General features: G+C 28.7%; 2 protein-coding genes across 5 annotated transcripts; both read left to right on the forward strand.

Annotated features, from left to right (window-relative positions):
* Positions 1–8,560: 8,560 nt before the first annotated feature.
* Positions 8,561–19,453, forward strand: LOC145182232 (uncharacterized). Of its 3 annotated transcripts, none has more exons than XM_090079924.1 (12): positions 8,561–8,693; positions 9,341–9,439; positions 10,270–10,345; positions 12,744–12,863; positions 14,456–14,489; positions 14,730–14,848; positions 15,830–15,884; positions 16,172–16,278; positions 16,373–16,601; positions 16,733–17,311; positions 18,907–19,061; positions 19,159–19,453. In XM_090079924.1, the coding sequence occupies exons 2-12, from the start codon at positions 9,408–9,410 to the stop codon at positions 19,192–19,194; spliced, it is 1,542 nt and encodes a 513-aa protein (XP_089936050.1). In that variant the 5' UTR covers positions 8,561–8,693; positions 9,341–9,407; the 3' UTR covers positions 19,195–19,453. The 3 variants fall into 3 exon arrangements, with proteins under 3 accessions (XP_089936050.1, XP_089936052.1, XP_089936051.1); XM_090079926.1 differs by having other exon boundaries at positions 8,587–8,693; positions 19,132–19,453; XM_090079925.1 differs by having other exon boundaries at positions 8,646–8,960; positions 9,004–9,439.
* On the forward strand, positions 19,366–24,600 carry LOC145182224 (solute carrier family 2, facilitated glucose transporter member 10-like). Of its 2 annotated transcripts, XR_016450149.1 has the most exons (18): positions 19,366–19,521; positions 19,788–19,847; positions 19,932–20,075; positions 20,236–20,306; positions 20,514–20,630; positions 20,726–20,832; positions 21,073–21,156; positions 21,272–21,375; positions 21,475–21,583; positions 21,980–22,066; positions 22,265–22,351; positions 22,620–22,730; positions 22,829–22,901; positions 23,174–23,216; positions 23,313–23,699; positions 23,774–23,896; positions 24,042–24,174; positions 24,283–24,600. XR_016450149.1 is itself a non-coding variant. In XM_090079923.1 (17 exons), exons 3-17 carry the CDS (start codon positions 19,942–19,944, stop codon positions 24,407–24,409), a joined length of 1,824 nt encoding a protein of 607 aa, XP_089936049.1. In that variant the 5' UTR covers positions 19,387–19,521; positions 19,788–19,847; positions 19,932–19,941; the 3' UTR covers positions 24,410–24,600. The 2 variants fall into 2 exon arrangements, 1 of the variants encoding a protein (XP_089936049.1); XM_090079923.1 differs by lacking the exon at positions 22,829–22,901 and having other exon boundaries at positions 19,387–19,521.
* Positions 24,601–24,940: the final 340 nt, after the last annotated feature.

Below are 24,940 nucleotides of genomic sequence, written 5' to 3' on the forward strand. Positions count from 1 at the left end.
ACAAAAAAAAGCATTTTAATTGTATTTATTCTCAATCTTTTTTCTCACATGAAACTGTTTTCACACAAACTATTGTTCATAGGATTTTAAATGCATGATGCTAAATTTTTAACTATTTTTTATTGTTGAGAAAATTTGATTTTTTCATTTTGAGCGACTGTGTTTACACAAAAAAAAAATGAAGTCAAGTATCCACTTTGGCTGGATCACTCTCGAAAATATTTCGAATCGAGATTTGGTTGAGCATTTTTCTGATGTCAAATATCATGTATGAATGATTTGAAATAAACTTTTGAAAAGTTTCATCTCTCAATTTTCATTATCAAATTTTTTTTTTTTTTTTTTTTTTTTTTTTTGCAAAAAAATTTTTTCTATTTTAATTTTCTAAAAGCATTCCTTGCTTCCGAATACTTCTAACTTTTTACCCTTTTAGCAAAATGTTAAAGGTTTGGTGCATAAAAGTTGTTTTTATAGTTATTAAACTTTATATGTATTATTTGAAATAATACAAAATTAAAATACCTGATATAAGTATAAATTGTTTTTTATTTTTTTCGGAAGAAGCCTTGATTTCCCAATTTAGGCTCAATTATTCAATACTATTTACCCAAGAGAAATATATAATTTAAAACAAGACATCTCCAGTTCTTTACAACCTTTAAAGCTGAAATTTTTAGATTATATTTGTAACGATAGGTAGAGGTCATTAACTAAAATTATTGTGGATGCATGAAGTATTTTAAAAGTTTTGAATAATTTTTATAAAAAAAGGTTATTAAACTTTAACACGAAAATTATTCCCAATTCTCATTCAATACTTCAGCCAACTAATAATGAACAAATCAAATTACCATTTTGTTCCAAACTGAAAATATCATACTTTAAAATTTCCAATTTTATGAAAAATTGACTTTGGGAAAACGTAAAAACAGAATTCAAAGTCTGATATAATGCAAACAAGCATTGACAAATTAAAATCCTCCACTATTATATTGTGGATCTTTTTCTTTTTCAAGGTCTATATAGCCTTTTATAGTCTCATTTCCAGTTATTTCAGTATGTAAAACTTTCTGGAGATGACTGCTAAACAAGAATCAGAAAATGATCTTTCAAAGTTGAATATAAAATTTTAAGTGTTGGTTACCAAAAAAATATTTCTGGATCGAGCAATCAACCGTCACATGTTTTATTTTTCATTTAACTTAAGACAATAATAAATAAAATCAAGAATAACCTAAAGTACAACTCGTCAAGCTTTCTGTAAAGTTGAAATTTCGTAGTAATATTTCAAGTTATAGCTTTTAAAATAAACATGAAGCTGATAAGCTGTATGATCAATAAATTTATTGTGGTTTGGGAATTGTGGGTTATTGTGGAACAGGACTTCATAAGCCGGTGTTCTATGATAAATTTGCCATTAAAAAAATCAACTTTTTAAAAAATTGATCTTTTTTTCAAAAATTTTTAAAAAAATCGGAATAATCTAATAATAATCTAATTATAATAACCTAAAGCACTTTTGTTAATATTGATAAGAACTTTCACATCAGAAAGTTAATTAAACAAATCGGAACAGGTGCATGATCTTTTGACATCGATATGGACTGTTTTTTAAAAGAATTGATCAGCTTGATCAGTTTTTTAATTTGAAAAATACCTGTCAAAAAGTTTTGGTTGAAGTGAGACAAAAAGCTAATTAAGACAAACTTTGCCCCACATATTTGCTGCAAAGGCTAGTCGCAACCTTAAGGCGCTGTAATGAGGACAAAACAAACTGTTTGTCATTTGGTGCGCCCATGCTGAGGGGAGAATCCAAGGTCCATGTACCAACTGCTATTTTTGCATGACCAATCTTCAAGGTAAGATTATAATTACTTAAAATTCTTTTAAATACAATTCTTTACAAATGCAATTATAGTTAAAGAAATCTCTTAGTAGTTTAATTCTATTGTGTATAAAAATGGAGTGTTAAAGTTGTGGAAACAAGGGTCGAGTGTATGAAAAATATTTAAATCAAGTCTGTGAAGCCTTTTTTCAGGTGTCAATAAGAAGAACAATTACATCGTTGACTATCCTGATATTCCTTCTGCCATTAAACCACTACCACATGTTCCAGGATTTCTAGTTCCTTCTCCACTTGAAAAAACCAAACTAGAAGAGGATATGGAAGGTATAGAAGTGGATGACACACAGACACTCCCTTTAAGTCAAGTAAATGAGTTCACCAGAGATCTTGGTCTTTCTAAAGAAAACACACAACTTCTTGTTTCTCGTCTTGAGTGAGAGAAACCTCCTCTCTGAAGAAACTTCTCACTTTTGGGTCAAGAAATAGAGAAGAAAAGTTCCGAAGGTTTTTTTGCAGTTGCTTCATCTTGCTCTTTGGTATATTGCAATCATGTAAAAGGCTTATAGAGGCACTTAGCGTTCCTTAGCAACCAAATTAATGGAGACTCTTTACTGGTTTTTCTTGCACAAGCCTTAAATATATACTGCAAAAATTCCCACAGAACATTGATGCCAAACTATATGCAGGCATATTTGACTTCGATGAACTTTATTAAAGGACAAAAATTAACTTCATAGCTTTGTGCTTTTCAATTACAATAACAGCCAAATTTAGCATGTTAGCAGTTAGTATCATACTTAACATAATCCAGGAAATAAATGTAAAAAAAATCAACCTGTGCACAGTTATCAAAAAAACTTAAATAAAACTTCAATTAATCAATCAATATATTTCGTGTTAAGAATGTTACAAAAAACACAGGTCATTGCAAATAGTAATTCACTAATAAAACGCAATGACCTAAATAATATAAAGAAAAGATAAGAGAAAAACATAAGAAATAAACTAGTCACATAGTAAAAATAGAACTTTACAAAAATTTATAAGTAACACTTATAAAACAGACTTTTAAAAGAATTAAAATATAGGTCAAATAGTTATTATAATGTATTCACATATACATACATATATACGCATATACATAAATAAGAAATTATAAAATGTACATAAACATAAAGAAAAAAGTTATAGAGGTTAAGAATAAAGTTAAGCGTAACTTTTTAGATAAAAATGATGGAGTGACTTTAAGAACAGATTCTTGGATCTAACGATAAAATCTGTTTTTAGGGTGTACGGAAGGGTGTTCCAAGAAAGGATACACTGATATGTAATGGAATTTATTCCATGTTTAGTTGTCTGTTTTTGTGGGATGGTTAAGTTGTTAAAAGTGACTGATCTTAGGTTATGCCCACACGTTGTCCTACTGTTAAAGTAGTTACGAAATATGGAAGGAAGGAGACCGTGTTGTTGATCCCAGACAAATGAACAATTTAGAAACTGGATTAAATCATAGAAACGAAGAACTTTGGATGTAAGATACAGGATATCAGTAGGGAAGTCTCTTGGACAGAAATGAATTATTCGTATTGCTCTATTTTGAAGCGAAACGATTTTAGACAGACGGACGGTTTTAGATTGTCCCCAAACTTGGCATGCATATTGTAAATGTGAACCAAAAATTGAGTGATATATAGATAGTAATGTTTCAAAATTAACGTAATGTCGAATTTTTGCTAACATGCCGTTGGCACGGTTTAATTTGAGAGTAAGGTTATTTATATGTGTTTTAAATGAAAGTTTCTCATCTATCACAACACCAAGATAAGTTATGTAACTAGACAAAGGCAGCTTTTGGCCACTTATTCTAAAGTTCAAGTATTTCGGAAGATTCTTGTTAGTTTTTTTAGAAAAGTTAGTATACTGCGTCTTAAATATTACTATTTCTGTTTTTTTAGTATTCAATGAGATTTTGTTTGCTCGGAGCCATTGAACAAGACTGGCCATATCCTCATTAATATATTTATTTAGTTTTTTGAGGGAGTTTGTTGTTAATTGAAGATTTGTATCATCAGCAAAATGATACGTGTTTGAATGTTTGATAGAAAGATTAAGATCATTGATGTAAATAATAAAGAGAAGAGGACCTAATATGGATCCCTGAGGAATACCAATGCAAACGCTTTTGATGTCTGAGAAGGTGCCATTTAAAGTAACAAACTGTTGATGATTGGAAAGGTATGATTTAAACCATTGCAACGGGATGCCGCGTACACCATAATAGTTAAGCTTTGATAGAAGAATGCCATGGTCTACGGTGTCAAAAGCTTTTTTTAAATCAATAAAAACCCCACAGGCAGACTTTCCATTATCAAGAGCAACTCTTACACTTTCTGTAATTTCGATAAGAGCGTGAGCTGTAGAATGCTTTTTACGAAAACCAAACTGGTGTTTACATAAACATTGATTTTGGTTTAGGAAGTCGTATAATTTATTATGCATAACTTTTTCAAAAATTTTGCTTAAATTAGAAAGAAGAGAGATTGGACGATAGTTGGTGCAGTCAACCTTTAATCCTTTTTTGTGGACTGGAATAACTTGGGCCAGTTTGAAGACATCAGGAAATATTCCTTTGCAAAATGAATTATTTAAGATGATACTTAGTGGTTTGCATAGATTTTTTGACACCAGTTTAAGAAGTTTTGTTGGAAGGCTGTTCGGTCCAACACTCTTACCTTCTATGATAGTGGAGTTTATATAGTCGAAGATTTCCTCTTCAGTTATAAATGAAAAATCTTGAAAAATCGTTTATAAAACCATGTTATTATTTAATCCTTATATTTAAATAATTGTATCAAAAAGTTATATCAAAATTTTCAGATTTTCATGAAATTTGTATTAAACAATGAAAATTTAAACCAAAATTCGTTTAACATATGGAAATAAATCTCTCAAATTTTTTAAAGTATCGCTCAAAAAATACAGAATGAAATCAAAGTATTAAAACATTTTGAATTTAATAAAAATCTTTAAACTTGCATGATGTCATAACTTTTGTTGTTTTAGAAGTTTGAAACAAAAAAATTTATTCCATGTTAATTGTGTTGCCTTCTTCCTGAAATACAGGTTCTTTGGGAACTTTATAATGCTCTGATATTTCTTTTGAGTCGCTGCGTTTTCGTTTTGTAATTGATGTATCCTGGGTTACAGGATAACTAATGTCAAGAAGTCTCAAAAAGACATCATGCATCCCATTCTTCTATGAGTTTTTTCTTGCATGATTCACCATGAATCCTTATTATTGGTCCTTATTATTGGCCTCTGAGGCTTCTTCACTGGTCATTCCAATTGGAAGGTAGCACTAATCAAGAACAACCTTACTGTGTTTAAAAACCTTGTGAAGTGTTGGTGCTAGGTGGTACCATCCAACACCATTTACAGGATCAAAATAGATATCTTCAGTGGCTTTGCAAAGTTTGTCAAATTTTTCAGAATTTATCTGGAAGCCACAAGATAAAGTTTCCTATAAAACAGAAATATTTTTGACGAGACTCTCAGGCACTCCACAGATCTGAGCTGTGATGGCAGAACTTTCAAATGCAATTCTTGCAATATTGCCAGTTGCAGTGGTACCAAATCCATTATCTCTAGGTTCGGCTGTTTTCAGAATTCTTTCTTTATTTAGAAATTTCTTTTCAAAATCAACTCATTTTCATGCACTGATAGATGAACACAATTTTTTTAAAAATCTTACTTGCAGCCAATTTTGTAAATTGTTTCAAAAGCTCTGATTCCAAAATGTATAATAAACAGGACCTTCTTTTGGAGTAAAATCTTCATGTCTTTGAGCAATTCTTGTATATTCTCAAATATAAATTCCATTTTTTTGAAAAATACAGTTTCAGTTTGACAAAAAGTTTTAACAGGGCCGAAAGGCAGGACCAAATGAGAAAATTGAGATTTTTGATAAAGTACATTAAAAAATAAAGTCGGAATTTTAACAGTTTTTTAGGATTTTTTTTTTTTGTTCATGATTTTTTGTTTTAATCAGCTATTTATTGTTTAAAGTATTACAATAAGTAATGCATTTGATATATTTTATCAGTAAATTGCTATTTAATGTCTTTCCTTCTCTTCAAATTTTTTTTTTTCGCATTAAAAAAAAAACGCCATCTTTGTTTTTCAATCTGTGGACTAACCAAAAAATTTTTTTTAGTTTTTGCTGAGTTTTTGAGTGAAAATAAATACTAAAGTCAATGTCGAAAAGTTTGATTATTAAAAGTATAATTTTTTTAAATTTAATTTAGCAAAGTATTAGAATTCCATTTTCCGCATTTTTTTCATATTATCCTTATCACTGTTCAATATCCCATCTCAAGCGAAAGCCATAGGGCCTGTTTATGTGGAGAGCGGGCTGGCTCGTTTGCCGGGCCAGCCCGCTTTTCATATAAACAGGCCCATAAAAGACTTTTTGCAGTCATGGGTAAAGGTGAGTTTCTGCTCATCCGTTTTAACTACGGGAAAGGGAAAGGGACGGGAAAATTAATCACGTGAGCATGTGCAGTTTGTAATTTAAATTTGAAAACTAATCACTGCGCATGCTTACGTGTTTAATTTTCTCATGCATTTCCCTTTCCCGTAGTTAAAATGGATGAGTGGAAACTCACCTTAAGTTCATACGTTGTTAGTAAGTTAAAAAAGGAGTTAAATTGAGTTTTTCAGTTTACAAATATTTATAGGATGTTAAATAACTTTGATGAAAATGACAGATTTCTTGAAAAATGATGCTTCAATGGTTCATCTCAAAAACCTGTTCTGATTGAGCAAAATAAATTGCATATTTGGGTTTAAGAGGTCAATTTCTCTAAGAATTATCTAAGAAACCCTCAGGAATAGAATTTTTTTTTAACGCAGTGTTATTTATAGACTCTTTTTTATATCAACGTGTATCTCATCAAATCCTGTGAAGGTTCAAGTTGAGATGGCTGTCATTAAAAGTTTCATTCAATATGTAAATATTCACAGAAAAGTAAAATTCTTTGTATAGTGGTCTGGTGATGAAATTTTTATTAAATTAGATAATGACGATAACAAGTATTACGTAACAGAGAGTTATAAGAGTCCAAATTATGCTTTTTAAACGTGGATGGGCTTTTTAAACGATGGCAGCTATAAGATTTTGGTGAATCTGATAGGGCAGCAATAACAATTTAAACGGCTACATTAAAATCAGCTAATGTTACATGCTTTATTAATGATAATATTTCTTTTACAAGTTTCTCCATAGATCATATAAAAAATCCAAACAAATGAAATTTTGTCAAAATGAGCATGACAAAGTTATTATAAAAAGAGGACATCCAATGTATATTTTTTGATGGGGAAAAAGATATTGCTTATACCGTAGGCTTTGGTGAGGACGGCAAGTTGCATCCAATAGAAATTAAAGAAGATGAAGTTTGTAAGACTGAATCAAGATGCAACAAAAGTAAAAAAAGAAAGTGCAACCGTGTTTAAAAAAATTATGGAGTAAGTAATGGCGCCTCTATCAGCTATCCGTTTAAAATGCTACTACGAGCGTTAGTAAGAATTGGTATGAATTTTGCTGGACCATTTTCTACTATTCAAGGAAGAGGGAGAACGCGAAACCAAAATATATTTGTGCTTGGATATGTGTTTAACATCTCGAGGTTGCAAATAATATGGATACTAATTTGCTTTTAAATGCCTTTTATCGATTGGTAAAGGATAACAAGTGGAAGTCAGATAATGAGACAAATTTTGTTGATAGATTTAGGGAAATAAAAGAACTTCTTAATAGCTGAGATAAAAATGAAATTAACATTTTGATAGTCAACTTAAGAATTATAGTGAATATGTTTTAAATATGATGAAAATAATCAAATCAAATCATTAGTTATTTGAGAAAAAATTATTAGTTCGGAAATGGTTGGAATGCATTTCCAAACTAATAATTTTTGAATTTAATAATTTTTGAAAAATGCACCTCAAATAGTTTTAAGCCATATTTTTCAGCTAACAAAAATTCATATAAAAGTAAATACTAAAAATTCCTTTCATCGAAACATATTACTCTAATTGTAAATACACATTCTAGGCCCGACATATCTTCTAGCCCGTTACGCTCTACCATTAAACCGTTATGCTTAACCCGTTTGTAACAAACCTCTTCGATTAAAAAATGGCGAACTTTATTGAGAAAAAAGAAAATCCTATAAACTTTCCAAAATCCGGAACAATTAATAATTTTTGGAGAATTTCGAAAGGAGAAGTTTATAAAACCAATAGGCTGAAACGCTTTATGAACTCGAATCAAGAATGTTATGCCTCAAAAAACGCGATCTTTATTTAAACTGTGTAAGGTTTATGTGGATTGATCATATTTGTAAGTAATGATTTGATTGAAAATAAACAAACTTATTATCTAAAAAACTCAGAATTCTTTTATCTATTACTTTTTTAATTAAAGTTTTATATTATTATTTAAGGGAGTTATAACGCTTTTTAAAAAGCCCAGATTTTTTAGTCCCGTTATTTTCGTGTTGAGATCGTTTTTGACGGTGCTAAAAATTTCAAAGCAAAATTCAATTTAAAAAACCCTGATCAATAATAAACAAAGGAGGTCAATGATTCTCTAAACCGCGATAAAAACTGGTGGCAAGATTGCCGCTATTTTTTCTCCTTGCTTTTTATTCTATTTTCCGTCCGTCTTTTGAAGTCAAATATAATAAAATTACGTAATGTTTATAAAGTCAAATTTTTTTTTTTTAGAAACTTAACTATCTTTACGGAACAACGGAACTGTTGTTGTTGATCTCTGATAAAATAGGTACCATATTAAAAAGCAGTTTTATGAGTAATGAAGAAGTTAAACAATTATAGTTTTCAATTATAGTTTATTTTTTTAAGCAACTATATATATGTATGTTGTGCATACATGAAGATGCCTTGATTTGATTTTTCATAAACTCTAATCAAAAGATTTCTTTCCAGTAGATTTCTTTTATTATTGTGCATTTTTTATGCCACATACTTAGACATTTTATTCTCTTCAAATTGGACTTATAAAAAAATTTTAAAATTTCATCAAGAACCAGTTAATAAATCTCTATGATCTAAATGATAAAAAATCTCACCAGTTAAAACTGGTGAGATTTTTTATCAAGAATTATTTGGCTCAGTTGTAAGAAATCTTTTTATCAGTGTGTTTCAAATTAAAAATTAAGCACTTTTAATAATAATAGAGGTTTTTTAAAGGTAATTGTAAATTACTGTAACAAGTTTTATTATTTTAAAAACTGCCTAACTATGCTATTTAAATTAATATACTCCTATGATAGTTATATATAACTAGAAGTATATTTTTTAGATGTGCAAAACCTAAATCTTTTTTTCAGAGTTTAAAACTAAATTGTATTAGTTTTATAATTGCAAGTTATCTCCTAAAAATAAAATAATACTTGTCTTACATTTTAGTTATTACATATACTGAGAAAGTGCATTTATTCTGTATGCTTACATTTACAATGTAAAGATCATTATTATGGCAGAAGACATTAAAGAAAAAGACTCCAGGTAATTTGAATTTATCATGTTAGCTATATGTAAATGTTTATATGGTTGATAAGTATCGCTTCCTCACAGAATTGTGAATGCTGCCAAACACTGATGCTTCAAGATAGCTTTGGTTGAAACACCTGGTCGGGCAGCATTATGCCTTTTTTGTTACAATCAATATTTCATCCAAATATTTTGGGCTGAATTAGTTGTCAGTAAAATAAAAGCTGCAACCAAATCATCTGTGTGCGCAGAGAGGGGGATTGGCACATTTTTTAAACTTTTAAGCTCCTTTTTAATAGATAATTCAATGAAATTAGTTCAGAATCAATTTTTAACTGAAAGAATAGTTTAGTCCATGATAAAACTTTGATAGAAGTCACCATAAAGAATAGAGAATCAGCTGCACATAGAGAATCAGCAGATTTAAAAATTGATTGAAAATCTCATAAATACAAAAGTAAGACTACAGTTTTTACCCTGTAGTTTCCATTTCTTTTGTTTTTCAATTTTTAGTTTTAAACTTATTTGAGTAGTCAAAATCTATAGATATATAAAACAACATGTTCGTTTTATAAACAACAATGTGATTTAATAAGGTTGCAAATCTTTAATCATAAATTGTTCAATTCTGTAACTATTTGTTCAAAATTTTGAATTCAAAAGATTGAAATTTTTCATGAACAATGCCTACCTGTTACTTTTCATGGAATGAAAAAAATGTATATTTTATGTTCAAAGGATTTTAAGGTTTTTGTTTAAACATGTTTAAAATTTGGTAATATTACTGTATGCCAATTTAGTAATTAGTATAATTGATATATATTGGTTAAACATCTTTTATCTAGTGAGAGAAATAAAACAGTTGATAGTTCTTGGTGGAACTCATGGGGTCAAGGATGGGTAGATGCAGTTAAAGAAAAGGTTAGTTAAATTAAATCTATGTAAATAATAGCTTTTGGTATTCTAGTAAATTTATTTAGTTTTCGTAAATATTTCTCTAAAAAAAATTATTTAATATTGCAAATTTTTATGTGTTTTTGCCTATCTTTACAAAACAGGGGAGATGTGGACACCTTGATCCTTTTTATGGTTTATGGTTGATTACTTGAAAACCCTTGCAGACAACAATACTATTTTCAATATTTTTAAAAGAATATTTATTTCTTTATTCAAATCAACAAGCTAATTTTGGTCCAAATAATATTTAGTAAGCTAGAACTCAACATCAAAGTGCCCCCATAGGGCAGATCAAGGTGCCCCATATATGGGGCACCTTGATCTGCCCTATGGGGCACTTTGATCTTATATACAGTTTTTTACAAAATCAATAAAAAGTTGGCAATAAAGCATAATTAAAAACTTAGTTCTTCAAATTTCTGCCAAGAGATTCACTATTAAAGTTTAGTGAACAAGTTTTTTCATAAGAAATTTTAAGAAATGTTTGCAAAAACTGAAAAATCAAAATCAAAAATCAAATGTTAGCATTAATTAACTAAACATGAAGAAAAACAATGTAATACTAAATGAATGAGAACTAGTGACATGAATTTAGCAGCTATTTACAAATATAGACGCTCAGAATAAATTGACCAAGTGTCTGCTACGCACTGGTATCAAACCCCGACACCAAGCGTGCACCACTGCTCAACAGCCCGATCTTTTTCTTCAATAAGAACAGCATGGAAAACGTAAGGCAAAAAGCTAATCTTGTTCGCAATCATCTTATTTAAATGTTTGACCTTTCGTATTGACAGTTTCAAATCCAGCGGCAGCTGATACATATTTATGTCTATCAAAAGTTCAAAAAAATTAAATCGAGTATAATTACTATATCTTGATAAAATAATTTACCTTTTTATTTTTTATTATTAATTTTATTTATCTAGCAAATGGGAATATTTTTTCTTTGTGCAATGAATGCATTTCAATAGTTACTCTAATGTAAATAAATACAACAAATTATACATGTATCATAATTTTAGTATGGGGCGCCTTCATCTTCAGATCAACCAGCCCCATGCAAGAGAGATCAAGAAACCCTTATAGGTATACATCATGTAATAATGGCTGTATCTCTCTGATAAATAACATTCAGCGGTGAAATTATACCATAAAATATATGTTGATAAAGTACCTAGTGACTGCAGTTGATATTTTACAAATATTTAACATAGTAATTAAAATATATGAATAATTCTCATGTTTATCAAATTTACTTTTTATTGTGAAAATCAAACTTTTATTTCTTAAAATTCATAAAATTGATTTTATGACAAAACAACGAAAATAAATAGCCGGAAGTATATGCTGATGGTATCTTATGATGTCACGTAGATATAATTATAAATAGATGATGTAGCGCTAAAAGATCAAGCTGCCCCACAGATCAAAGAGCCCCTATCTCCCCTAATGAAAACTGCTTGATTTTAATCTTAGCTTGCATTTTTTAGTTTGTAAGAAGTGATGCAATTGAAATAAATAACAGAACTACTACTTCCATGCTATTAGCAAGTTTGTGTGAAAAACAAGTGATTATGCAGAGTTTAGTTACTAGCATAAAATTGTCTTTGACTTTTGTATCATCAAATATTTTTTTAAAACTAGAAACGTGTACAAACATCATTAAAAAAATTGTAAATGTAAATTCTTTGGTTTTACTGGTACTTGTTGCAGTTATGGTTTAAGACATTAGAATGTCTTAGATAGTCTGCTAAAGTCAATCTACTCACTAAAAAAAGAAGATCCTTCCTTTAAAATCCATCACTATCTTTATTGAATATATTTTATAAATCTATTCTATATTTTATAAAAATAAAATTTTTTTAGGAATAAAGGTAATTTATATATGTTTTTACAAGAGATATTCATAAGTGTGTTCAGTTAATTGAGCATAAAGAAACTCGATTAACAAATAAAAAAAATTTATTGACTAAATTTAGCATATTTGGCTTTTAACTGACTAATTTTGTTTTATTCTTTTAATATGTTAATTCCTGTTAGGGCTAACTCTTTATATACTCAGGTTTTTCACAGTGTTAAAAATGTCAAAGTAAAACTGCTAAAAAAGACTAATATTTTCTTAACATGTCATTTTAAAAGATTGAGACTGTATATCATTTTTTCTATTGAGGTTGCATTTAGAAAGTTTTTAGTTGTGTTAGTATCTCCTAGTTTTCAACCTCAAGATGTTTAGTATTCAAGAGAAAGTGAATTACTGTGTAAAAAAAAAAAGCTTAGTTAAAGCCAGTATTTATTAAAAATTCCAAATGTTGTATCATGTTTGTTTTAATATGAATATTAATTTTATTCTTTTTTACAGTCTGCAATAACATTAGAAATGGTCAAAAGAGATTTAAGTGAGTTTGTTGATGTCATTCAAGGTGATACATTGACTGTAATTTCAGAAACTGCTTCAAAACTTGATGACCATTCAAATCAGGTAGGCAAAACAATTGAATAAAATTTAATCTAAAAATAGATGAGTATTGTGATTCAAAGTTCCTTTTTACTGGTATTTAATGTAAATCTATGTAAAGGAAGTTGTTATAATAGTTTTAAAAGAGTTTTATTTTTGCTGTTTAAGACATATACCAGAAAAAATCTGCGCGGACATTATAAAGGATATTTATCTATTTCAAAGGGTATTGAATGTTATGTATATTTTGAAAGTACATATATTAATATTTTTAAAATTCACTTAAGAAAGTTTGTGAAGTTTTGTACGTGAGAATGCACACACTTTGCGTTTTACACTGGACATCAGCTTTTGCACAGTCTTCGGCTGGACTTTCTTGGTAGCTCTCATCTATTTATTTTTGAAGTCTTTAATGTTTTTGGCTTCTTATACATTGAACCTTAATTTTCTTTTGACAAGAGCCCAACATCTTTCGATAGAACGTAGTTCGGAACAATTTGGTGGATTGCAGTGTTTTTCAACGAAATTTACTTTATGTTCTCTAAGTCAGTTTAAAGTTGTCCCAGAGTAGTGACATGATGCTAAATCGGGCCAAAATAACAGGTTACCCTTGTGTGTTCTTAAAAACGGCAAAAGACGTTTCTTGAGGCATTCTTTTATGTATATTTTGGTGTTAATTGTTCCCGTAGTCACAAAACAAGAGCTTCTTTCACCACATTCACAAATTGCTTGCCAAACTAAGAATTTTTAGCGAATTTTTGCATTCCAATGCATTTATATTTAGAATTCAGTTTCTTGCGATTAATTGCTGAATAATATTGGTGTCCTGGAAGAGATCGGAAATATGCAGCACAATAAGTTTTATCGTCAATAATCAAAGAAGATTTTTTAGCACAATTTTTTATAGAGCAGCTTTGAACATCGAATTGCAACATTTTCTTGCTTTTCTTCATGACGAGGAACTTTTTTCTTTTTATAAGATTTATTACCACAATTTCTCTTTACTCTTTGTATAGTGGAAGCACTTGTCTTAAATTTATTTGTTAATGTTCGAACAGAAATCTCCGGTTTTCTGTCTAAGGCATCTTTTACCTTTTTACCAAGATCTCGTCTAACAAAACATTTTTTTCTTCCACTTCCTGATTTTCTTATGATTGTACCAGTGTCCTTAAATCGTTTCACAACGCTCTGCACTGTTCTTAAAGCAATCTGTAGCTTTTTAGAAATTGTTTTGTTTGGTACACCAGGATTTTCAACGAGAAAATGCAAAATTTTTTCTCGCTTCTTATCTTGATTTGATGACATTTCAATTAAAGCTAATTGTTTTAATAACAGAGTTGTTTAAATTTTGAACAACATTAATACAATTACATTTTAAAACAGTTACCTATTTTATATCATGTACGGTTTCCGTAAACACCACATCAGAACACGTGCAGATTTTTTCTGGTACATGTCTTAGTTTTGTATTTTTGTTCAGAAAAGTTTGCATTTACATATTGTTTGTTAAAAAAATGTATTAAATGTGGTTTACTATATATTATATGTGAAGTAACATTTTAAAACTGCTACTGTTACACGGAGCTAAAAATCTTATAACACTTTTCTTTGTAAAGGAGCAACCTTCAACATCTGCAGTCGTTAAAAAAGGTAAAAACATCAGTGTAACATGGTTTTTAAACAAGAGATTTTTAAACAGATTTAGAGGAGTTTAAATAAAATTACAATATGTATTTGAACCTCTCAGGATCTGTCTAATTTTCTTATTAATTTTTAACTTTAAAATCTTGTACATTTTTTATCTTTTTTTTTTTTTTTTTTTCCAGATTATTGAAAAAAAAAAAAAAAAATTAAAAGCAATTTCAAATCTTTTTCTTGCATTTTTTTTAGGAATCTCCAAATTCCTTCACACAGTATCTGATTTAATAACATCAGAGCCTGATGATACAAAAGATGAGTTAATCACAATATCAGATTCTTTCTCTGTAGAAAATTATAGCAGAAAGCAAGTAAGTTTTTTTTTTGTAATAGCTTTTAAATTTAAGTTCAAAAAAGACCTCAATATGTGGTAATTTAAATTTTGATTATAAATAAGTTCGGGCCAAATATTTAAATGATATTTTTTTATTACTTCGTCTTATAGGAATAATATTTTGAAAGCTCAAATTATGTCAGGCATTTCTGAATAAAATCAGTAATAACTGTATATGTTGATTTTTATCAGTTTTAATTGCAGTTCTAACTTTAAATTTTTTAATTTCATGTTTAAACTACTTTGATTATAATTAATTACCCTCAGTGTTATAATTTTTAACCATTTTTTATAGATTTTATTTATGTAAAGTTCAATCATAGCTTTAAACTTGAATTATATGAATCAGCTAATAGTTACTCATAAGGTTTTTTTCAGTTTTTTATTTCAATGATAGAAAAAATTATCTTGATTATCTCTTGTTTATTTTGTTTACTTAAAATAACATGCAATTTTTTTTTCTTGCACAATACAGTTTTGTTATCCAAAAAATCATCATTAAGCTTCAAAATCAAGGGACAGTGAAAAAAATAAAATCCTTTGAAAATTAGTAAAATTTTTTCTAAAATTCGATTGGTAGAGTGAATTTGCATAATCAATTTCTCACACAAATTGCTCCAAGGCCTAATAAAGCTGGGATTATTTACTAGTGGTTTTATGTTATAGGTTGTTAAATTTTGTAATGATATATGATAGTAAGTTATAATTTTATAAAATTAAATTATATAATTTTAAATCATAGGCTAAAGTATAATTTTTTTTAAATTACTCTTGAAAGTTTTTAATTTGATACAAAAATAATTCATACAAAAATATTACAAAAAAAGAGGCTTACATAAAATGAAAATTTAAAAGATTTTTCAAAATGAATAGTGCAGCTTGAAACATTTCTAACAGTTTAGAAATAGATCAAAGTTATTTTTTTTAAATTTTTTTTTTGTGTGTTGTTTATTTATAGGAAATGCTTTTAGCTATTCAAATAGATCCAGGAACATATTGCAATGAACCTGAAGGTATTTTTATCCTTAATCTCAATTTCAAGAATATCTCAAATAAATGTTCATACTTTGTTTATTATTCTTTTTAAAGTCTAAACTCTGAAGTATTGTTAAGCTGTAAGAATCGTTTTTTTAATTATTTTTGATGTTTTTAAATTAGATTTAAATAGATTTACATAGTTGTTGTTTTTTTTATATTGGTTCTATCTTTTCAAGTTCAGAGTTTAAAACTTATGCAATTCATTGTTTTTGTTTTATTTTTGATTCATCATGGAATTTGCAACATTGTTTATGAATTTTAGGTTTATTTGTGGATTGGCTTGATGCATTCAATCTGGATGATCACAAATCAGAAATGTCAGAGTTGTTGATACATAATTCAAATGTCAGAGCTATCTATACACAGTTGGTTAGATGTTAATTTTTTTACTTCAAAAGATTTGATATAATAATTGTTACTGGTCCTTTTTTTTTCAAACTTATGATACTTAATATAACTTCAGGTGCCAGCAGTTGTCTCTCACACTACATTTTGGCAACGATATTTTTATAAAGTACACTTGTTAGAATCAGAAGAAAAACGTCGTAAAGATGTTTTAGCTAGAGTAACTACAGAGGGTTCAAACTTAAATGATTGTACAGATGGTGGATGGGAAGATGATGATGATGGTGATGTTGATATTGATGGTGATGGTGATGGTGATGGTGATGGTGAAAGTGAAAATATCAAGGGTTTATACTTTTATATTTTATTTCCTTAGTATTTAGATGTTTGTTTCTTATTGTTTTTTAAATTTGATTTTAAAATTTCAAATATTAAATCTAGTTAATCTGAGTTTAATTAATCTGAATCTAATTTTTAGAATTAGATTCAGCAAATTCAAATAAACTGACAGCTAATCAAAATGAGAACAATCTCATTGATGAAGTTCTTGATACAAATTCAGAGGAAGACAATATTTCACAGATTAGCATTATAAATGCTTTATGTCCAGAGGTACCTGTTATAAATGAAGGTACATTTACCCATGAAAGTACTGACATTGTTCAGGTCTCAGACAGTTGCTCTCAAATTAAACTTTCTGAAAACTTAGAGGAAGAAGTTCAAAACATATCACTAGGTTTGGAAAGTTCTGTTCATCTTGATACTCATGAAGAGCATGCTAGTTCTAATTCAAATATAAATCCTTCCATCTGTTTACCCAATGAAATCAACCACTCTTGTGAGACAATAGACTCTGAAAACTTTCCTGAATGCTCAAAAACAATTAATGAAGTTGCAAAGAAAATTGCTTCTCCAACTCGAGTCCAGCAATTGCAAAATAGCTACCTTAAAAATGAGTTGTCTGAAACCTCAAGCTTGAGCTCCTGGATGAGTATTGATGATGATATTAAGGTGAAGATTGCTGGGGATCTCTCTATAAAAGAAAGTTCTGGTTCAGGTAATTTTATTTAATTTTCTGGTTAAAATAGATTCTCTGAAAATACATTTAGTATACATTAATTTTCAGTATACATAGGTATAAATGCTTCTACACATATCAATGTTTGTTAAAAATATCTAAACATTCAGTCATCTGCAAATCCAAAACTATATTAGCAATCTGTTACTTCAGTGGCTTAGTATTTAACAATATAATATAATTTCGGTTGAGCTCAGCAAGTTATATCAGTTCATGAAACAAAATAGTTTCTAAAGTTGCTTAGTTCATGTAGGCCTTTTAGAAACAGTCTCTAAAGTATCATAAGCTTTTCTAAAATGCAACATAATAAAGTTAACCATTTACCATTTTATCTAGCACACAGGTTTTATGCTTTTTTATGGTTGTTGCTTGAATTATGATGCTGTTAGGATTTACACAGCTATTTATGCAACCAGTATAACGCTAATTTTATATTTCCTTTGCATAATAAGTTAACCAAAAGAACATTAAATTAAACATTTAAAGTTTTAATGCATAGATGATATATGCATATCACAAAAATATCTGCTGTTACAATTCACTTCAGTACTTTGCAGTTCACTTCAGTTTATTTGCAGTTTATCTTTGTTTGCTAAACAAAATAGTGTGTGATTAAATCTGTTTAATAAAAAGTTAACTGATAATCATGATAATCAATATGACGTAAAAACCCTTACATTGAAAATGTTGACATATGATAATCAATATGATGTAAAAACCCTTGCATTGAAAATGTGGTGTTAGAAATTATAGGCAAAACAAAGCAATAGTAACCACTTACTTATAATATATCCCTCTGTAACTTTAATGCTACATGACATTTTAGAATATATTTCTTGACTTGGATTCAAACTGTTATATGTTTGGCTAAAAGACATCCATCTGTAAGTTCGACACCATATTTTAACATCTTATAGCAGTATTCACCTTGGTTATTAATTCACAAACTTTTAGTTACAAAATATATCCCTTGACTCATTTAGCACTCTTAAATCAGCTAACAGTGACACCATGTAAGAGTTAGTTATAGAGATATGTCTTACCAGTTGTAATTGTTCACCTTTTCTCCTTCTTCTGAGCTAAGTTATTGTTTTTTCAATTATCTTTAATCTTCTAGTGTCTTTCTAGGCTTTAAGGTTTAAAAGACCTTACCTAATGATTTCCTTTTTGCTTTGCAATCTGAAGTTCACAAAGTGGTGCTGAATAAATATTTTTCATCAAAATTCTTTGCAAATCAGTGTTAATTAGCTTTAAAACTCTAGGTCAATCACTAAAAAAAGAGCCTTTCATGGCTGTGCAAACTACATTTTACCTCTAAAACCAAGGGCCAGGATTGAGGCTGTAATCAATGTTTTGGGCCTCATATTAAATAATATATCTGAACTTCTGAGAAATTTATGAAATAAATAATTTTTGCTGAAAGTATATGGTTATTTTTAATTTCCCCTTCTTTCTTATGACTTGGGTGTAAAGTTATACTTGTATGCTGTATGTAAATATAAATTTAGCTATGTAATAACCTTTTTTTGTTATCTAATTGTTAATTTATAAGAAAAATAATGTGTTTCATTCAGATTCATCCGTTAGTGCTGTTCTTGTTAATAAAGTTGATAGTGATGAGTTAGATGAAGGGGATTTCGATATAGATCTCGATGAAGATGTTAATGAAGAAGAATTGCAGAAACTGGTGCAAGATATTAAAAATAAATCTGTTTCTGGGAATAATCAGGTATTAAATTTTAAAATTTCTGCCTTCGATTTTTTTAAAATTCCTTCACTATAATCATTTTTTCTTTCAGTAAGGGCCTAATTTCTTAACCTTTTAGGACAATGATGATGATGATTGGGAAAACTGGGAATGAGTTTTTTTTCCATTATATATCTTACAAGTTTTGTAATCAACTGTAAATCTTATTTAGAATTTGTAATATAGTATGCGCATGTTTTGATTGCTTCTTTCAGAAATTTACCCAGTCCTGTTTTTTTTTTTTTGTTTTTATTGGGTCTGTATTTTTTCTTGTTGCTGGGTTCTCTATTTAGAAATTAGTCAAATTTTTTCATGTGATATATGCATAAAATGTAACTTAACAGAATTAAATTTAATAAATTCTTTCAAGAAAAGACTGCTGTTATTGATTACTGCTTCAAATTATAACAGGTCCCCTTGAAAAAAAGTTACATGTAACTATGTGAGTATAATAGTGTTTTTGTTTATTTTTTATTTTTAGTTTCTATTATATATTTATAAACATTGTAAAGTATGTACATATATGTATACATGTATATGTAATTTTATATGTAAGGATATTTTTATATATACTCTTCTATATCTATGATGTGTCAATATTATTTCTGAGTGATTCATGATTACTTGTACTGCTTGGTGATTTACTAAAACAGCGATATAAGTTTTTGCAATTTTATCTCGTAAGATTTTGTTCATTTTGTTACCCAGGGTATTCTTAGAATTAGAAATAGGCAGATTGTGTGGGATGAGTGGGAACAGTAAATAATGGTATGATCTATTTTTAAGACTTTTTGAAAAAGTTTTTTATAAAAGTTTGAAATTCATTTAAATGGTTAAATGATTTTCTTTTAGAATTATCTTTATGATGAAAGGAGATACTGAGAGTCTTCTCCTAAACGTTCAAGGCAAAAATGTTTTGGACAACAGTCACTTACCTAAGTGGGGAAGCCTATCAATTGGGCAGAGGGCTTGTAGAAATATTCGTTCTTTCTTGAGGTTTTCTTTTGTTTTTTTTCTACTGTGAGTTTACCATTCCCCTTCTCCCCCCTCCCTCCCCTCCCCCCCCCCCCTCCTCCCCCCTCCCTCCCCTCCCCCCCCCCCTCCTAGTTTATTAACTGTAAATATTTTATTAAAATATTTGTTTTTTAAACTTCAGATCCAGTTTATTGATGTTATTAGCTTCCAGCGTTGCTTCCCTTGGGGGTATTCTCTTTGGTTATGATGTTGGTGAGTCTCTTTTCATGAAAAACACTTTTGATTTATAACATTTGAAATATAACCTTATTATAAATATAATATGTAAAATTTGAAATGGATGTTTATCAATAATTATTTTTGCTTGTTATTTGCTAATATTTTTCACTAGGTTTTTCCCAAGCACAATTTTTTTATAGTTTAGCAGGCTGTTTTTACAATTGCTTTATTTTTATGTAGGAATAATATCTGGTGCCATACTTCAGTTAAAAGCTGAGTTCACTTTATCGTGTTCTGAACAAGAGATAGTTGTAACAAGCTTATTGATTGGTGGTTTGATAGGTTCATTGACTGGAGGTAAGTGAGTTTAGTTTTAAATTTTTAAGATTATTTAAAGTTTTCTTTGAAAGCTGTATTTTGGTGCTTAATTTTCAATCTCTTTCTCAATCTAGGATTTCTACTTGACAAATTCGGAAGAAAGACTGCAATAATTGTCAATGCACTTATTTTTATTTGTGGAGCATTAACTCTTTCTTTAGCTCCAAGCTATACTATTTTAGTAAGGAGATATTTTTTTGTTATAAAAATTAACAATCACAGGTTGTGATGATGCAACAGATTGCAACAGATTGTGATAATTTTTTTGGAAAAAGTATTTTTGTTTATTCAATTTTTTATTATAATAGAGAAAAGTATTTTTTTATTGTAACTAGTAAAAGAACCTATGGTATGAAATAATAATGGTAGAAAAATCAACAATAAATACTTTTATTGAATATAATTTTTTTTATACCTTTAGGTTTTAGGACGCTTTATTATTGGATTTGCTGTATCACTTTCTGCTGTCAGTGATTGTGTTTACATATCTGAAATTGCACCTTCGGTACGCATGTTTTGTGTGTTAAATTTTATTGTTGGTAAAATGGTTTAGATTTTTGCTTAAATAATACAGTTGCTTTATTGATCTCCCTTAATGCTATTTATTCATTAAAATTCAGAAAAGGCGTGGCTTATTAGTCTCCTTAAATGAATTCGGGATAACTTTAGGAATTCTTCTGGCCTACATGACTAGTTTTTTGTTTATGACAAAGAAAGATGGGTGGTAGGCTTTGAATTTATTTGTTTTACACTTGAGAATGCAGTTGTTGACTATTTGCTGGGATTTAAGTTGATTTAAGCAAATACAATTATAATTCTTTAGGAGATATATGTTTGGTATATCATGTTTGCCTGCTGCCCTGCAAGGTTTCGGAATGCTTTTTCTACCAGAGAGTCCAAGATGGCTGCTTACAAAAGGCAATGAAAAGAAGGTTTACTTATTCTTCTCTTAGATCCTTTGTCATTACAAAAAATTGTTCTAGTATGGACCAAATACATTATAAGATGTTTTTTAGCTCAATGTGCATTGCTTTTTTTTTCTAATTTAACAAGCATGTCAAACACTCTGTACATGCAGTTGTTAATTAGTACAATTTTTAGGTGCTTGTAACAGTTTTAATGATAAATTATAAAATGGTGACTTCAGTTAACATCATTTTATAATTAAAATAAATTAAAATGAATTAAAATAAATTATAAAATGATGTCAACTGAAGTAGTTAAAAATAGGAAATTTAAATAACTTTTTTTTTAAAAAAAAAAAAAAGTTTTTTTTTATTATTTAGTTGAATGATTGCTCAAGATTTAAGTGTTACTTCCTGTTATAGGCACGGGCTGTAGTTACTGAGCTATGGCCAGATTGTGATCCAGAAAAAGAGCTTAACAGTCTTAAAAAATCTTTGGAATCTGAGCAGGTAAGCTTTTATTCTAGTAAGATGGATACTTGAGGCATTAGATTTAAAATGTTTGTGTTAACAGTTGAAATCAGAATATTTTGTGAGTTATTTATGGAATCAAACAAAATGTTAGTTTAACAATGTTTTTATTTTTTTCTGAAGAAAACCTTTTCCCTTTCCTATTTATAAAAGGAATGTTTTTTTTATTTATTTCAGAATTACAAGTTTTTAGATTTATTCAGTAATAAAGAAAATCTCCGCATGCGCATGGTTATTGGTTGTGGCGTTATTTTCTTCCAGCAGGTTGAAACTAGTTTATCGCTTTTGAACTTTAGTAACTTTTTATAAAAATTCTTTTGGTATTTTACTGGTTTTTTATTATTTCGCTGAATGTAAAAAAAAAAAAATTTAACTTTTATAAAGTGAATGAAATTTATACCAAATTCATAGCTATGTCATTAGTTTTATAAGCAGTTAATGACACAGCAAACTCTGGATTTAATATTCCTGAAATATTATATTTAAATATTGATTTTTGTTAGAATTCTAAAGTCTAAAACTATTGATTTAGTTATCGGGTCAACCTACAATTTTATATTATGCACCATCTCTTTTTCAATCTCTTGGTTTCAGTAGCCACGTTTCATCATCATTGGTAACAGTTGGACTGGGTATTGTTAAGGTAATTTAACTTTCTTAACTTTTAATGATACTCACTGTCTGTTTATTTGTTTATAAAAACTTAACTATAAATCGATTCATGAAAAAATTTGCCATTAGCATCATCAGTGCGATGTATCAGTAGATCATACATCATCAGTGCCATACAAATCAGCAGTATATATGTAACTTTGTAAGTATCGGTGTTTATATACATACATGCATATGTAACTTTGTATACATTGTTTTTTGACATTTGTAGCATGTCAAAATGCAATATTTTTTGAAAGTCAATTTTTAAAATTGAAAAAAACTTATCTCTCTAAAAGACTATGAAAAAGTTTTTTATATTTTAATTTTATAATTATTTTTTTATATAAATTTATTTAGGAATTAAAACAAATAAATTTTAATGTGACTTGATTTTTAATCGTTGTTAAAAAAAGGTTTTTTTTTTGTGTCCAGGTTGTGTTTACATTTATATTGTTGTGCTCCATAGACAAACTTGGTATGTTAATATCGCCTCACTTTTAGTATTTTTTTTTTGGGTTCATTTTTGTTTATTTATTTACCTACAAATTACAATGGTGTGTTTTTTTTTTAGGGCGTCGTAAATTTCTTCTTCTTGGTGCAATAATAATGACTTTTAGCGTTGTTACACTAAGTGCGTTAACTGAGCCATTTCAAAATATAGAGAACCATAAAAGCTGTACTAATGTCAAAGTACCAGAAATAATAGAGCCTTGCTTCAATGAATCTGTAGATCACCTAAACATGTCATCATTTAATCACACTTATTTGGGTTCACTAAATCAATCGCAATCTATGTCTGATCGCAAAGAAATAAAGGTTGACATTTTTCAACTTAAAAACTGCACCTCATCGATGAAAAAACCCACTTTAGTCTCAAATTATCCTGTTGCCATTCGATACACGTGCTTTTTTGCTCTAATGTTGTTTGTCATTGGCTATGCTGTTGGTTATGGCCCAGGTAAATTTTTAGGCGATAAATGTGTAATTAACTTAACTACTAGAGCAAATTGACTTTATTCAAAACGTTTTTAGTCTCGTGGTTGCTACTGACAGAAATTTTTCCGACTGGAATCAAAGGAAGAGCAGCGGCAGCAGCGACGAGTATAAATTGGGGAACAAATATTATTCTGTCGATGACATTTTTAGATATGATTGGTAAGTTTTAATTTTTTTTTATTTTGGTATATAAAAAGAAGTTTTTAGATACCTTATTTGAGGGTGTTTGGGATTTCAAGATTCATCTTTCATCTGAGGATGCTTGGGATAGTGGACTTATCTTACATCTTTCAATTTTGTTTAGACAACCTTGGTCCTTTTTATACCTTTTTATTGTACGCGTTGATTGGTGTGACGTCAATCATTTTTATTTATCATATTGTACCAGAAACTAAATCCAAATCTCTTGAGATCATCAATGTGGAGCTTAATAAAAGGTTTGTTTATAAAATTTCAGTCAAAGTACTTTATGTTTATGTTTTACTTTTGTTTTTTTGTTTGTTTTTTTCTTCTGGATGTACTTGTTAAGTTGATGCATTTTTAAGGTCTTATGATTGTTACTGGCTCAACAAATGCTTCAGAATGAAGGTAACTTCAGCAAAAAGTGACGACAATCTTTTGCTCCAAAATGAAAATTTTCCTTCTTGCAATACTGAGAGTTCTGAAGTTTAGTATTCGAAAATTTTTAAAAACGTTTTTAGGCTTTTTGATATGCATCAAAGTTCGAAAGCTTTATGTTGAAATTTTGTTATCGAATTTTGGTTTATACTTTTTCTATGTTTTTTGTAATTTTTTTGTTTGTATTTATATATTTTGTTATTCGTTTTCTAACGTTCTTAAGGAAAAAACTGTTTTATACTCTATGATGGCTGTTGTATATATGCAAACAACCGCGTTCTTTTTTTCTAACTGAAATATTAACACTTTATACATATTTGTTAAGGATTTCTGGAAAGAGGATGTAGGTAGGGAGTAGCACTTTATAGATAGTAAAACTCGATGAATGAAAAATAGGGTAAGAAAAGTTACTCGGAAAGTAGGAAATTGTTAATGAATTTTTTAATCACTTTTATCTTTCAAATGCTTACCAAAAAATCTTTGAAATGTTTTTCTACTTTTTTTATTAAGATCACAAAATTCTTATTTGTAAAATTTTATAATTATTTTTAATATTTTATAAAATATTTTATAAAATTGCACTGC

Source organism: Hydra viridissima, unplaced genomic scaffold (genome assembly GCF_058129835.1).
Source record: "Hydra viridissima isolate aposymbiotic clone 2 unplaced genomic scaffold, HvirCarnegie_v1 scaffold_2, whole genome shotgun sequence".
NCBI classification, from domain to species: domain Eukaryota; kingdom Metazoa; phylum Cnidaria; class Hydrozoa; order Anthoathecata; family Hydridae; genus Hydra; species Hydra viridissima.